The sequence below is a fragment of the Chironomus tepperi genome, unplaced genomic scaffold, assembly GCF_022539635.2.
Source record: "Chironomus tepperi strain 1889 unplaced genomic scaffold, CSIRO-AGI_Ctep_v1 contig_217, whole genome shotgun sequence".
Lineage (NCBI taxonomy): Eukaryota > Metazoa > Arthropoda > Insecta > Diptera > Chironomidae > Chironomus > Chironomus tepperi.
This window is the reverse complement of record NW_027226339.1, coordinates 1,572,504-1,587,339: the sequence shown is the minus strand read 5'-3', so window position 1 is coordinate 1,587,339 and position 14,836 is coordinate 1,572,504. Positions and strand designations below refer to the sequence as shown.

Below are 14,836 nucleotides of genomic sequence, written 5' to 3'. Positions count from 1 at the left end.
AATTTTTATTGAAAATACAGCAAATGTAGGTAAACAAAACTTAACGGAATTTTCAAATTTGAAATTTTGAAATCCTTTGTCAATGATTCATCAGATTATCCATGAGAAAACAAATTAATTTTATAGTTAATTAATTATATTCATAGAATATTAATTGAATTATCACAAAAAATAAGGATAAAATAAGGCATCTTTTATGTGTCAAAGTTCTGCAGCGGACAACTAGACAGTTTTTGAGTTATGAACATTTCGTACTTAAAAAGCGCTCTAAAAACTCGGTCGTCTCGGGGAAAATCAACTATAAAAGCAGGCCATGAGTTGATTTTCCCCTCAATTGAAGAATACAAGTCAAACAAGACTAAAGTGCGCTAGTTTAAAAATAGTTAATTAGATCTCAAATCCTTAATTTATACACTTTAAAGTGATTAAAAAAGTTAGTTCATAATCTAAAACATTAAATAAAGAACAAAAGGTAAGAAAAAATATCGATTTTATCTTTAAATTAGGACAAAGAAAATTTTCATAAATTTTTCATGAGAAAATGCGGCAAAGAAATTTCTCGAATTTCCGTTTTTAATAGCATAAATTTGCACATATCGCAGATTTCATAATCTTAAAATAGCCAGAATATTAATATTATTTGAGAAAAGTGGTCAGCGAATGTATTAATATTCTATAATTAGATTTTATGGTGCGATCTCCATGTGCTTTTTCTAGAATTGTCGAATTAACCTCGATTCATGCTCTAAATTTTCCTCATAATTATTTCATGATAAGCATAAAATCGATAAAAATGTTATATCAAATGAAAATTTTTAAAAAAGATTTCATAATAAAATTAATCCATTCAAAATGGTTGTCACTCAACGTGTTAGTCGGTTACTAAGCGTGTAATTTTATGTGTGCTTCTAGTGTATTCTAATAGCATTCAAGAATTTTCGAGAACTTTTTTTCATGGCTCATGTGTTAGTCATTTCTTCTTTTTAATTCCCTATATCAAGCATGAGTCATAACGCTTTGGATTGTACATTTTGCTTGCAATCGTTATTGATTTCATCATTTTACATCTGCATTATTTCTTTCACCTTTTTCCGCATTGTACTTGCGTGAAAGAACATGACAGATGTTAGTTTCCGTTAATGCATTATTTCTTATGTCTTATTCTTCCTTCTTTTCCTTTTTTGTACAGATGGCTAAAGCTCCAGCAGTCGGTATCGATTTAGGTACAACCTATTCATGTGTCGGTGTTTTCCAACACGGAAAGGTTGAAATTATTGCCAATGACCAAGGTAATCGTACAACTCCATCTTATGTCGCATTCACTGACACCGAAAGATTAATTGGTGATGCCGCTAAGAATCAAGTTGCTATGAATCCAACAAACACCATTTTTGGTAAGTTATTATCTTTACTATTTTACATACTTAATATTTTATTGCTTGCGAATACTACTAGCGTAGATTCATGCGACATTGAACTCTTTTCTCCACTTTATATGTATGTAATACATTCAGACTGACTGTATAAGTTTCATATTACGTACATTGAACTGATATAATCACAGAGCGCAACTCAACATCAGTAATGTTCATGACGGACTTTTTAAAAATAAAATTATCACTCAATGTCGTTAGAAATGCAAGCTTCTCAAATGCAATGATACAGAAATTAAATAATAAAATCATTTATTTTAATTTATAGATGCTAAGCGTTTGATTGGACGTAAATTCGATGACCCAGCAGTTCAATCTGACATGAAGCACTGGCCATTCGAGGTTATTAGTGCTGAAGGAAAACCAAAAATCCAAGTTATGTACAAGGATGAAGCCAAGAACTTCTTCCCAGAAGAAATTAGCTCAATGGTGTTGACAAAGATGAAGGAAACAGCCGAAGCTTACTTGGGAAAGACTGTTACAAATGCTGTCATTACAGTCCCAGCTTATTTCAATGACTCACAACGTCAAGCCACAAAAGATTCAGGAACTATCTCTGGATTGAATGTTTTACGTATTATTAACGAACCAACAGCCGCCGCTATTGCTTACGGTCTCGATAAGAAAGCTGTAGGCGAACGTAATGTTTTGATTTTCGATTTGGGTGGCGGTACCTTCGATGTTTCCATTTTGTCAATTGATGATGGAATCTTTGAAGTCAAGTCAACAGCCGGAGACACTCATTTGGGCGGAGAAGATTTTGATAATCGTTTAGTCAATCATTTCGCTCAAGAATTCAAGCGTAAGCACAAGAAGGATTTGACTTCTAACAAGAGAGCACTTCGTCGTTTGAGAACAGCATGCGAACGTGCAAAGAGAACTTTGTCATCATCAACTCAAGCTAGCATTGAGATCGACTCTTTATTCGAAGGTATTGACTTCTATACTTCAATTACAAGAGCTCGTTTCGAAGAATTGAATGCTGATCTTTTCCGTTCAACAATGGAGCCAGTCGAAAAGGCCATTCGTGACGCCAAGATGGATAAGGCAGCAATTCACGATATTGTTCTTGTTGGTGGATCAACACGTATTCCAAAGGTTCAAAAACTTTTGCAAGATTTCTTCAACGGCAAGGAATTGAACAAGTCAATCAATCCTGATGAAGCTGTTGCCTATGGTGCTGCTGTACAAGCTGCCATCTTACACGGTGACAAGTCAGAAGAAGTACAAGATTTACTCTTGTTGGATGTTACACCATTGTCATTGGGTATTGAAACAGCTGGTGGAGTTATGAGTGTTCTCATCAAGAGAAATACAACAATCCCAACAAAACAAACTCAAACCTTCACAACATACTCTGATAACCAACCAGGAGTCTTGATTCAAGTCTTTGAAGGTGAACGTGCTATGACTAAGGACAATAACTTGCTCGGAAAATTCGAATTGGCTGGAATTCCACCAGCACCAAGAGGTGTCCCACAAATTGAAGTTACATTCGATATTGATGCCAACGGTATTTTGAATGTCACAGCCTTGGAAAAATCAACAAACAAGGAAAATAAGATCACAATTACAAACGATAAGGGACGTTTGAGCAAGGAAGATATTGAACGTATGGTCAATGAAGCCGAAAAGTACCGTAATGAAGATGATCTTCAAAAGGACAGAATTGCTGCCAAGAACGGTTTAGAATCATACTGCTTTAACATGAAGTCAACAATGGAAGATGAAAAGTTAAAGGATAAGATCTCAGAGTCTGATAAGAAGACAATCTTGGATAAGTGTAATGAAACCATCAAATGGCTCGATGCCAATCAATTGGGAGACAAGGAAGAATATGAACACCGTCAAAAGGAATTGGAAGGTATTTGCAGTCCAATCATCACCAAATTATACCAAGGTGCTGGTGGTGCACCAGGCGGTATGCCAAACTTCCCAGGAGCCCCAGGTGCCGGTGCAGGAGCTGCTCCAGGCGCAGGATCAGGCAGTGGACCAACCATCGAAGAAGTCGATTAAATCATTCTCCGGACGGACCTAAACAAACGCCCCAAAAATGGCTTGTTTGCAACTTGATACGCTTCATTTAACAACAACTTGTTTTTTTCTTAATTTTGTTTCAAATTTTCACATGAACTTACTTACTTAAAGCTTGAAGTAATAACCAACAACGCAAATTTATTTCATAATTATTCAGTATTTTTATTCTCCTTTTTCGTACAATATAATTATTAACTTATATTTCATTCCGAATCTTTGAAATAAAATAAAAGTGACCCATGATATGAGAATAATTAAAAAAAAAAAACAGCAAGAACTGGAAGCAACTTAAAGCAAAAATAAAAACAATTCAAGTTGATTAAACAAAAATTTTTACTGACTTTGTTCTTCTTTATTACTATTTTCATTCATATTTTCCAGAATTGGATTAGTTTGTGCTATAATTTCAGGATGTTTATTAAGGATGTCTCTGCATCTCTTCAGGTTCCCTATTAAAGCCTCAACATTCCAATGTCTTTTGATTAAAGCGTCTTCTAATGTAAAATGTGATTCTCTTATACATCTAATTTGTGAACAATATGCTAATGACTTTAATTCAATTCCGATTTCGTGGACTAAAATTCCCAAGTAATTCTCTGACTCATTGCAGGCATGGATTTCTGGAAAGAATCGAATGATAAAAAATGTTAATTAAGTTGAGTCATCATTATTGAACTTTTATGACCAATGAGCTGACTCAATAAAGTCCAAAAATATGTAAATCTAGAATAATCGTAAAATTTATATTGAAGCCAAGCACCTTAATCGATTTACGTCATTGATCATTCAGGTCAAGAATAAGTCATGGATAATTACCTAAAGTGAAAAATGGCCGCTTATACTCAATACAACGAATACTGTAAATTAAAGGAATATTTGATACTGCAGGACGAATTGGTCCTTTTACAGCTAATTCATATGCTGATTGTGACTGCATATCTACTCCACACATTTCATACATTTTCCTCTGATGTGATGCTTGTAAGGATGTTAAGAGTGAATTTAATTTGCCTAATTGGACATGATCAAATGTGGCTTTTGCTGTTGTAGGCGAGTCATAGAAATGCGATTCCGTTGATTTGCCTAGTTTGCCCGTCACATGATAAACTCTTATCGGTCTGTTATCTCTTATTTTTCCTGCAATTTTTGCTCCACGATTTATGCCGAATGCTAAAAATAATTATTGTGTGAGAATTATGACTGCAAAATAAATTATTTGCACAACTTACTCATCACACCGCTAGTAAGCTTGCCCAAATTATTACTTCCGCTCATGATAATATCGCAGTTCTGATACCTTTCTCCAACAACAAGTACGTGATCAGATAAATCATTCTGAGTTTTAACTAAATATTTGCAGTCAGTTGAAGGTTCAATCAGCACACGTTTCCTTGGCGGTCTGACGCTTAATTCGTTCAAATCTACAAATCATTATTGCTTTAATTAGTTAATTCATTGAATTTTAATTGTTTTTCAGTTTCTCACCTCTACAAATATTCGATATCAATGTTAATCTCGTCTGATTTACTGTTAAATTGCTTGGTTTATAAATACAAAACACTCCATTGAGATAAGGCCATATTTTCTGTGCATCTGAAACGACTCGTAGGCTGTTTTTCCTAGCAGAAATCATGATTTTTCCGTGAATTAAGTAATATGCTTGTTATTTACATTTGTATAACCTGAAGTTGACTACAATACTTTATTCAAAAAAATTTGTCCGTTAAACCCGAGCTACATAAAAAATCTTATAAGATTGTACAGCTCGGGAAGGTTACATGATAATAATTTATGCATAAAACAACTTTGAATATAAAATTTATGTCAATGATTTATAGTTAATTCTAATAATACTTGCTTGCTTGTTACAATATTAACGAGTTAATGAGAATAAATGATGTATCAAGGAACTGCAAATAAAACTGGATGATAACATGCCAAAATTATAACAATGACTTCATGAATGAATGTATGTGCTTATCACTTATATTCTTTATTTTTGTAAACTCTTTATTTTTACACAAAAGTTCAATGATAAGAAATCAAAATTATAAGGAATGCATGAAGCTATAATACTAGCAAAAATAAAGGTTATAATGAGCTTCCGTCTTAATTAGTAATTTTAATGGAATAGATAATTTAGATGTCTTAAATAGCTGAATGAAAATTTTTGATCAGCATCAAATAGCTAGCCGCATATAGTTACTACATTTAGATGATTTCTTGTTCTTGTATAAAGATAATATGATTAAAAAAGTTTAATTAGAGACATAATGGAAATGATAGATGGAATGTAAAAGTTTCAGAAAAATACATTACTATAATTAGTGTAAAAAAAATTTAAATTTTTTTCAATGCCCCCGAGATTCACGCATTTATAGGCACGAGCTTTAATATACGATATTCCATGAATACAAAACGTACCCAAGGTCGATAATTTTTTGTGTTGCTTACTGCTGTGTTTTTTTTACTTCTCTTGTTTAATAATAATTATTATTACTTCTTTTAGATCATTTGAAATGATTTGTTAAGTTAACTTAACAGCAAATGCAACGAATTAAGCAGCAAATGATACTAATGGCAAGAAGGAATAAAGCAATTAGAACACAGATACCTAATGGTGATTGGAAGAACTGAATGAGTGTACATTTCAGATTTGCTTCATCGATGAATGGCTGGATTTCTCTTGATAATTTATCCTGGTCCACAAGTAAGTCTGGTGTATAGAATTTGTCAGCTACCTTATTTCGTCTGAAGTCTGCAATCATACAGTCAGTTTTTTCGGGTTCATGGGGATATTGGTTCTTAAGAACGACATGAATGGCGCCATAAATTGTATCATCCACGAAACCTTTGAATATTCCACTTTGTGCAACTGCCGAAGAGCAGACGATGACGAAAGTGATGAAAATGATTTTACTGAAAATAATAAGTTAAACACTCAGTCAATATTATGTTAACATAAATTTTATGTAATGTTGCACTCTCTGTGTGACAATGATTCACAATTTTTTTTCTTCTGTAAAGTCAATTACTCAATGGATGTATGTTGCAAGTGTTTGTAAAACCAACAACAATTCCGAAAGTGAAAGTAATTTATTGCAAAATTTTCCACTTTAACAGCACTAATTAATTATTATAATATGTTATTTGCACTCACTTCATGTTTATGAGACCTCCTGATTACTTCTGAGACAAATTAATACAGAAATTAAATTAAAAACGTCAAATTAAATTCGAGAGACTCGCCTATTTGTGAAGCTTTTAAAAATGATGTATATTGAATGAACTTTGTTTGACTGTATGTCTCTAATTTTTTATTCCAAAATTCACCACAGCTTGTGGTGAATTAGACAGGTCATGTGAATATACTTTTGTGTATAGCAAGCATAGTAAAAAATGGATCCTTTTGAAAAATTACCAGAAGAAATCTTTGACGGGATTTTAAGGCACATTGACATCAATGAGATCCTGTTCAAGTTATCCTTAGTGAGTAAGAAATGGTACGAAATAATTGGAAAATCAAGTGTTTGTATGGAAAAAGTTAAATTAAATTTACGGGCAAAAAGGAGAACTGATTTTAAGGAAAGGATTGAGTCATTGGAATGGATGAGCAAGAAGGATGCTAGAAAGTATGTCCACATCAAATCCAATTGTCTTCTCAATGAGAATATTTCTCTTGGATTTTATGAATTTCTTAAAACATGCAGTTCCTTAGAATCCTTAAATGTACGAAGTATTAAAGTTGATCAGGATAAATTTGATCAATATGATGAATTGTCATTGCCGAAATTAGAATCATTAAAATTAATGTTCATTCCAAGGGAAGTAATCAATAGATTCTTATCATCAAGTACCAACTTCAAAAAGGTGATTTTATGGAACGAAGTGCCTTTAAGCTACGACAATTTAAATTATCTACCAACGGACGCGACAATCGAATGTGTCAGACAATTTATGTTGAATAACCAACACTTGGAAGAGCTGGAAATACAAGGAAGAGCAAATTTCTATTCATTTTTCCACCAAGACATATCAAGCTATGTAAAGTGTCAGTTAAAGAAATTCACACTTAAGATCGAAATGTCACCACAGCTATTAACGGAATCGCAAGAGGAAAATTTTCTCAAGTTCTTAAGTACACAAGCTGAGTCATTAGAACACATATATGTTGATGTGTGTGGGAAAAGCATACTCGAGTTTATATTCAGTAAATTACCACAGCTACAAAGTATTCGTTTTGACATCGATTTACAAGAACCAAATCGTTTTGATGTCAAAGAACTGAATCTACAAGTATGTGAAAAGATCTCCAAGTTTGAGCTTCCGTACGTTAAATTATTTGACGATCTACAAGATTATTTAAATTTGATGCCAAATGTCAAGCATTTATTAATAAGTCATGTAGTCCCACGAGTCATAGATTATGCTACAACAAATTTACTTCAATTAGAGTCATTAATTTATCGTTATGATGACTGTGCTGGGGGGTGTCAACGGCTATACGACAACATGAAGAATGAAAATCCAGAAATTAATAAGAAAATTGTATTAAGTGTCTGTAATGACTTTATGTAGGCATATGCTGCATATTTATTAAAAATTTTATGTGTATTCATAGTCAACAATCATTTCTATATTTTGATTAACATCTACATTCTCGGCTCTAAGTCTCTCATAAAGTGTTTCACAATCAATTTCATCGTATCTATACTTTAATATTGTTAATTTCTTCATGTTCCATGCCACAAACTCCATCGTCTCAATACTTAAATGTGCTACAAACAGAGACGTTAAGTTTGGTGTATATTGGAGTATTTCCTTGATATCTTGATTGTTTGTTATGTACGGAATCCGCAAATCGACCACATTTTCATTAAGCTGTAGATTCAAGTCTCTAACTTTAAAATCAGTCATGACCACAGTCTCAATGTGAATTAATGTGAGGTTTTTCATGTTATTAAAGACTTGCCTGATTACAGCAGGTCTACAAACATCTATAAAGATTTTTTCGAGTGACTCATGCTGTGTTGCCAGGAAGTCAATCAAATTTCGTTCACATTCTTCAGGTATCAATGATAATCTCAAGTCATTCTTAATTTTTAATGAGTTAAGGCGGAACTTAATTAATTTTGAGTAATCTTCATCGAAGAAAAATCGGTACTGTACAGCACCATAAATTTCGACATCTTTAAGTCGTTCATTCGTTGTCATAAAATGTCTTATACATAAAAGAGATTCATTGTCTGTTTTATTGGTCTTGTTCCAATTTAGTGGCGAGACTAATTTCAATTTAAGCTTCGCTGGATTACAGGAAGTGAGGATTATATTTCTGACATTTACAGGAACATAAACAATTTTCAGTTCCTCAAGCTTTCTTAATTTAAATAATGGCTTACTACTGTCAATAATGATATTAATGCTTTTAATCTTTAAATTGACAATATGATCAGCTAGTACAGACAATAAATTCCAAAATTCTGCAGATACTCTCTTGTCAAATCTGCAGTCAATGGATATATTCTGATATCTTCGGCTAATGCTTTTCAGTATTTTTAATTTCTCTTCAATTTGTTGCTCTTTTGCCGTACTTCTCCAAAATTTTAGCGCTAGCCGAATCTTCTTCATACATTGTCTCGAATTTCCAATTTTATCATACCAATATCTTGACACAGTTGAATACTCGATTATTTCATTAGTATTGAGGTGTTGAAATATTAGTTCGTGTAAGTCACCGATTATATTTCGCAGCGGATCCATAAAATTCACGCAAGAATAAATATTTAACTATAAATAATTAATAGAGCTAATAAGCAATGTAAACAAGCTAGAATATCCAGCAAATATTATCCGTTGTGGTGAATAAAAATTCAAAAAATAACCGTTATTTTCAAATTGAGTCACGTTTAACCGCTTACCGTCTAGTTTTCATTGTAAAATATCTTCTTTAAATTGTAAAGGAGCTTAATTTAAGCTTTCAAGTTACTGACTTATAATGCATAGTAAGGTCTTCAAGTCTGACTTTGTAGATGACAAAAGATCACGAGTACGTCCAAATAATTCATGAAACTATTTTGTTGACAGAGACAGTATTGCATTTAAATCCTAGAAATTAGCAAGCGGAAGCCAGTGATAAGAGAAAGTCACAGGCGGCACCTGAGGAAGCCCACGATTGATCTGTATGGGATTTTTCATTCCTGACCTGTTATTTTAAGTCAATGAATTGACTTAGATCTTACTGGATCTTGTTTGATAAATCGGGAAATTCCGATTCGTATTTATTTGTTAATCAAATACCCGCTTCGCTTCCTGAAATAACTAAATGACACTTAACAAAATTCGAATATAATAAAAACTTCTTTTATTCATTAATAATTGAATAAGAATAAACGATGCTAATATATAGCAATCTGAACACAGTAACTAATCCACATTGGAAGAAGTGGACGGTGTACATTTCGGATCTGCTTCATCAATTAATGGTTGGATTACTTTTAATAATTCATCCTGGTCGACTAATAAGTCTGGAGAGTAATACAGGTCAGATACGTTATTTCGCCTGAATTCTTCCATCAAACAGTCAGTTTTGTCTGTTTCATGAGGATATTCAATCTTGAGGACATTGTGAATGGCGAGATAAAATGTATCGTCTGTAAATTGTTTGAATATATCACTCTGTCCAACAGCCGACGAGCAGACGATGACAAAAGTGATGAAAATTACTTTGCTGAAAAGAAAAAAGAATCAAATTTAATCAACAGTTCTTAAATTATTGTATGAATCTTGACTGTCACTTGCACTTACTTCATATTCGTATGATGGAGAGTATTAAAATGATTGCAAATTTTATTTTGATTCAGATATATATTGCATAGGGGTGTCGATTCTATCCCCGAATCCCAAGTACTTGGGATTTGGAGTATTTTGCAAGGAATTTATAGTTAGAATTATTTTTCAGATTCACGTGTATGGTTTATTTCTTATTTCTTATATTCTAGATAGATAGTTCCTTTGCTTAATCCATTACAAAATCGCAATACAAAATGGAAATATAATATAACGTTCATTTGAGATTTGAATAATATCTATTCTACATAGTTGAAAGCCCCTTATCAAACAAAAGTTCAGTCTGCATTTGAACTCTGAAGAATAAACATCGTATTGACTTCTTAATTACATTTAAACTTCAAAGTACGAACAGAATATGGTTACAGTAAGTAATTAAAAGATTCAGTCACTGATTTAGGTAACAAATACTTTTATTCATCAAAATATACCAAAACCTTTTCCTTGCAATTAATAGCAAAGAGAATTTTTCGTGCAAGATTAAATTTTTCAAAATCTTCCTGTGGTATGTCACACAATTCCTTAAATGCATGACTAGGAAGCATAGGAATAAGCTTGTCATCTACATCTAACTTCATGACATCCTCAATTCTACACTTAGATAGAGCATCATCAATATAAGGCTTGAGAAAATCATCTAAGATATCTTTGTCCACAAGAATGGCAGGTCTGTCAACTTTTCTGGATAGATCAATAGTTTTGAATTGCTTCGTTAAGCAATCAGCTGTCTCAGGTGAATCTCCATACTTATCCTCAAGAAAATTATGAATCACTTCATACACAGTGTCACTTTCAAGCTCATTCCATACTCCACAATGTGCTGCTTGTAAGGAACAAGCGAGAATGACGAAAGTTGCGAGAATTAGCTTGCTGTAATGTTATGTACATTATGAGACATAAATAATAAAACTTAAAAATGTCACTACTCACTTCATTTCCGTTCTAGCTCTAAAAAGCATCTGAGTGAACATGAAAATTAGTTTGTGAAAAATGATGAGTCTTAGAGAGTTCAGAATGGTTAACCTCAAGTTTTTTAAGCAAGCTAATTTATGAATCATTGTGTATTGCTAAACTCATAAGCTGTGTCGTAAAGATGATTCATTTCAGCATAGATGGTGTTAAGTGCGCTTGAAAATTTTCATGATCAAATTAGACTGATTTTTGGAAATGCCATGAACCGTATGCCGTGTGCGATCTGATTGAGGCATACCACTAATGTCAAAAAAGTGCTGTAAATAACAGTTGATTTTTAGAAATATAAAGGAATCTCGAGAAATTGTAAAAAAAATGTCCAGAACCAGAAGAAGACGATTAGCTAGCTGCACCTAAGATTCACAAAAGAACATGCCCCGAATAGCACACAATGTTCGCTGAGGCATCGCTTCGTCAACGTATTAACGATAAGAAAAAAGTTGCTTGATTGCTTCTTGGAGGTTCGCTTCATTGTGTCGCTCAGATTGGCAAACACGTAGCAGTTAACTAACATAACAACTGATTAATCAGAAAAGCAGCCAAGTTTGAAATTTGAATATAACCTAAAATTTTTATTAGTCTTCTAATTCCAGAGCTCGAAGTAGACTCGAAATTTGTTTAGAAATGTCAACTTGACTCCATACAAAATTCAAGTCATCTTTGAGCTCTGTCTAATTCCATAAAACAACTTCTTCCTTAATCCTATATATTCTGCTTTATCCACGAAATGTATTTTGCAGCATCAACAAAAACTGAGAAATGTTCGGGATCACATCTTAATGTGTTCTGTAAGGCTATCGATACAGACACAACACCTCGGATGTACCACTTGTTGGCTTGTTTAAAGACCATACCACCGCCAGAATCTCCGTTACATATACTAGTTCCGTTCCTAAAGCCAGCACAAAATGACTTTTCTGAGGTAACTTTGCTGAAGAAGTCGCGATTACTCCAAATGCATGTCTCGTGTGTAACAACTGGCATTTTTATGTAAGTTAGGTCTTCACTGACTAATCCGTTCTCGTTGTATCCCCTAAAATGATGAATTTTCATTATAATCTAGTGATTAATGAGCGTCGAATGACTTACCATCCTGGAACCGATCCTAATTTATCGACAATATGCTTTAGATCTGAATCAAAAGTCCACAAACAGACAGGCCTAACATAATTTGTCCTTCTGAAAGGATCCTTCAACTTAAGAATAGCAATATCACTGTAAAACCTTTCAGGATCGTATTCATCATTTACAATAATGTCAACGACCTTTCCATCCTGCTCTTGTCCTGTCCACTTTTGTAAATTATGCTTTCCTAAATACACCAACAAACTGTCTGTACTTATTGGATGTTTTGTCTTTGATTTCGTGATACAATGTGCAGCAGTAAGTACGGAACTCATTGATATTAAGGATCCACCACAAATATATTTTAAACTTCCAATTTCACTAAAATATAACGCTGCATGCCACGGGAAATTTCCAGGATATGTTTCAAGTCCATGAATAATTAAAGGATTAGCTTTAGGTATAACACTTCCACAATCATTTTCACTGTCGGAACTGAGAATTGAATGTGTCTGTAAATAGCAAAAACAAGTATGAATCTTCTGTCAATAATAAATTATATTAATATAACTTACAGTTGTCTCAGTATTAAAGAACGGAAGGTCACCAGGAAAATAATTTTGTTTTGTTGTGTATGAATTGGTTGTGCTTCTCGTATTGGATCTTCTAGTTGTTGTCGATAGTCTTTGTTCATATGGACGGAGTGTTACTGGATCATTTTGATTATTTGAAGGTTCACCGCCATATGAATAATCAGTTCCTTTATTCATTTGAGGATTAAAATCTGTATTTTCATAGTAAATTCGGTCATCAGAATTGGATGTTCTACGGCCATCAGAATTTGATGTTCTGTGGTCATCAGAGTTAGATGTTCTTCGGTCATCCGAATTTGATGTTCTTCGGTCATTGTTATTTGAAGATCTTTGGTCATGGGAGCTATAAGGACGTTGAGTAGTCGTTGTTGTTCTTGCAACATTGTTGTTGTTATTACTATTTTTATTGTAAGGATTGTTATTTACTACCGATCTAGATGTAGTAGTCTGTCTATTATTGAAATTATTTCCATCATCGTTCCAAGACTGCGTAGTTGTCTGTGAATTTTTATTATTATTGTTTCGACGAGTAGTTGTGTCATAATTGGATTCAAAGCTATATAAAAAAAGATGATTTGATTATTTATGCAAATAAAGTTTCAATTTCATTCATACTTGGGGATTTCCCGTGCTGTTGGTTTTCTGGTTGTATCAAAATCAAATTGTGAATTACTGGGTGTTGCAGCACTATAAACTGGTTGAACAGCTGATATTGCCGGAATGTCTGTACATACATTCTGTCCATTAAGTCGTATTTGTTTAAGTAATGGACTACTGCCTTGATATCTCACATAAATATTCATCACAAGCGTTCGTCCAGGATCTAATTTGAAATTTTTATTCTCTAGTCGGAATTCTAAGTAGTTACTAGTCGTTGCTTCATTAAAATGATATGCACCAAATCCACTAACTTTTCTATCAAAAATCACATCTATATTGACTCCATAAAGTGGAACTGTACTTGATAATCGTAATGTTCCATGCCAAATGTCATCATCATCTGTGTCATATGAAAAAACTGAAGGACATGGAGATACTTTTCTTTGACATTTTACACTTTCATAGAAGATACTAGCAACTAGCACTGTATAAAGTATGAAATTTCCCTGTGAAAGTAATGAGTTTGCACAATGAGAAGATGATTAATTGATAATATAATTAAAAAGAATTATTTTGTAAACAATTACATGTTTTTAGCAGCAAATGAACACTCATTTACTTCAAAATTAATAGCTGCTCAAGTAGCTGCTTTAAACATTCTATAATATATGCACAACTGTCATATTTATAAATGACTCAATTAAAAATTTATTGAACTGTTTATATTTATAATTCGAATTCTTGGAATAAATTCTTGAATACCTTCATTGGATGTCTGAAGAAAATACAATTAATGCACTTTAAACTTGATCTCCTTTATTTACTTTTTAGAATATTCTTCTTTAATACTATTAAAAAAATCGATGTAATGCAATGTTATTTGCGTTTTACTATCTACGTGCACTGTTTTTCTTTCCTTTTTCTTCTTTTTAAGCGTGCAACTAATTCCACTTCTAGCAAGCTACTAAATCAGATTTCAAATCTTATTCTCAAATTGCAATTTGCGTGCACTAAGATTATGTAAAAAATATTGTGAGAGATTTTTTTAATTAATAAAGTTGCTGAGAATAATCTGAGATAATTTTTTTTTCCATAACATGTCTATGATCATTCATTCTCACTATCCCTGTTACTTATTTTCGACATATTACTTCTATATAAAGTAGTCGTGGGCAACTTTTCATTTTTCGCGGCACACTTTGATGGTTAACCTTGATCAAAACCGTATACGAATTTCGGTTCTTGGCATTTCCAAAAAATTTTGGTAACACATGAGCGTGCCGCAGCACA

The 14,836-nt window shown here is 32.9% G+C and overlaps 3 protein-coding genes and 1 long non-coding RNA gene across 5 annotated transcripts; 1 reads left to right on the top strand and 3 right to left on the bottom strand.

Annotated features, from left to right (window-relative positions):
• Nucleotides 1-317: 317 nt before the first annotated feature.
• On the top strand, nucleotides 318-3,800 carry Hsc70-4 (Heat shock protein 70 cognate 4). The gene is made up of 3 exons (XM_070640063.1): nucleotides 318-472; nucleotides 1,190-1,394; nucleotides 1,702-3,800. The coding sequence occupies exons 2-3, from the start codon at nucleotides 1,190-1,192 to the stop codon at nucleotides 3,447-3,449; spliced, it is 1,953 nt and encodes a 650-aa protein (XP_070496164.1). The 5' UTR covers nucleotides 318-472; the 3' UTR covers nucleotides 3,450-3,800.
• On the bottom strand, nucleotides 3,786-6,786 carry LOC139090303 (pseudouridylate synthase TRUB2, mitochondrial). Of its 2 annotated transcripts, none has more exons than XM_070640064.1 (6): nucleotides 6,631-6,786; nucleotides 5,329-6,389; nucleotides 4,956-5,162; nucleotides 4,700-4,891; nucleotides 4,287-4,640; nucleotides 3,786-4,090 (listed from the first exon to the last, which is right to left on the bottom strand). In XM_070640064.1, exons 3-6 carry the CDS (start codon nucleotides 5,101-5,103, stop codon nucleotides 3,804-3,806), a joined length of 981 nt encoding a protein of 326 aa, XP_070496165.1. In that variant the 5' UTR covers nucleotides 5,104-5,162; nucleotides 5,329-6,389; nucleotides 6,631-6,786; the 3' UTR covers nucleotides 3,786-3,803. The 2 variants fall into 2 exon arrangements, with proteins under 2 accessions (XP_070496165.1, XP_070496166.1); XM_070640065.1 differs by having other exon boundaries at nucleotides 4,956-6,389; nucleotides 6,631-6,659; nucleotides 6,720-6,784.
• A 3,922-nt stretch (nucleotides 6,787-10,708) lies between these two features.
• Nucleotides 10,709-11,372, bottom strand: LOC139090299 (uncharacterized). The gene is made up of 2 exons (XR_011544364.1): nucleotides 11,247-11,372; nucleotides 10,709-11,186 (listed from the first exon to the last, which is right to left on the bottom strand). It is a non-coding gene; the product is annotated as an uncharacterized lncRNA (long non-coding RNA).
• Nucleotides 11,373-11,947: 575 nt separating this feature from the next.
• On the bottom strand, nucleotides 11,948-14,804 carry LOC139090155 (uncharacterized). Its single transcript, XM_070639879.1, has 5 exons — nucleotides 14,309-14,804; nucleotides 13,562-14,052; nucleotides 12,929-13,502; nucleotides 12,378-12,865; nucleotides 11,948-12,321 (listed from the first exon to the last, which is right to left on the bottom strand). The coding sequence occupies exons 1-5, from the start codon at nucleotides 14,312-14,314 to the stop codon at nucleotides 11,991-11,993; spliced, it is 1,890 nt and encodes a 629-aa protein (XP_070495980.1). The 5' UTR covers nucleotides 14,315-14,804; the 3' UTR covers nucleotides 11,948-11,990.
• Between the last annotated feature and the right edge of the window lie 32 nt (nucleotides 14,805-14,836).

Coding starts and splice junctions, on each gene's coding strand:
- Hsc70-4 (XM_070640063.1), top strand. CDS start 1,190: ATGGCTAAAGCTCCAGCAGTCGGTATCGATTTAGGTACAACCTATTCA. Junction 1,395..1,701: donor TCCAACAAACACCATTTTTG/GTAAGTTATTAT, acceptor TTTAATTTATAG/ATGCTAAGCGTTTGATTGGA.
- LOC139090303 (XM_070640064.1), bottom strand. CDS start 5,103: ATGATTTCTGCTAGGAAAAACAGCCTACGAGTCGTTTCAGATGCACAG. Junction 4,641..4,699: donor GCTTACTAGCGGTGTGATGA/GTAAGTTGTGCA, acceptor AATTATTTTTAG/CATTCGGCATAAATCGTGGA. Junction 4,091..4,286: donor GCGGCCATTTTTCACTTTAG/GTAATTATCCAT, acceptor GATTCTTTCCAG/AAATCCATGCCTGCAATGAG.
- LOC139090155 (XM_070639879.1), bottom strand. Junction 13,503..13,561: donor ACAGCACGGGAAATCCCCAA/GTATGAATGAAA, acceptor TTTTTTATATAG/CTTTGAATCCAATTATGACA. Junction 12,866..12,928: donor TCTTTAATACTGAGACAACT/GTAAGTTATATT, acceptor TGCTATTTACAG/ACACATTCAATTCTCAGTTC.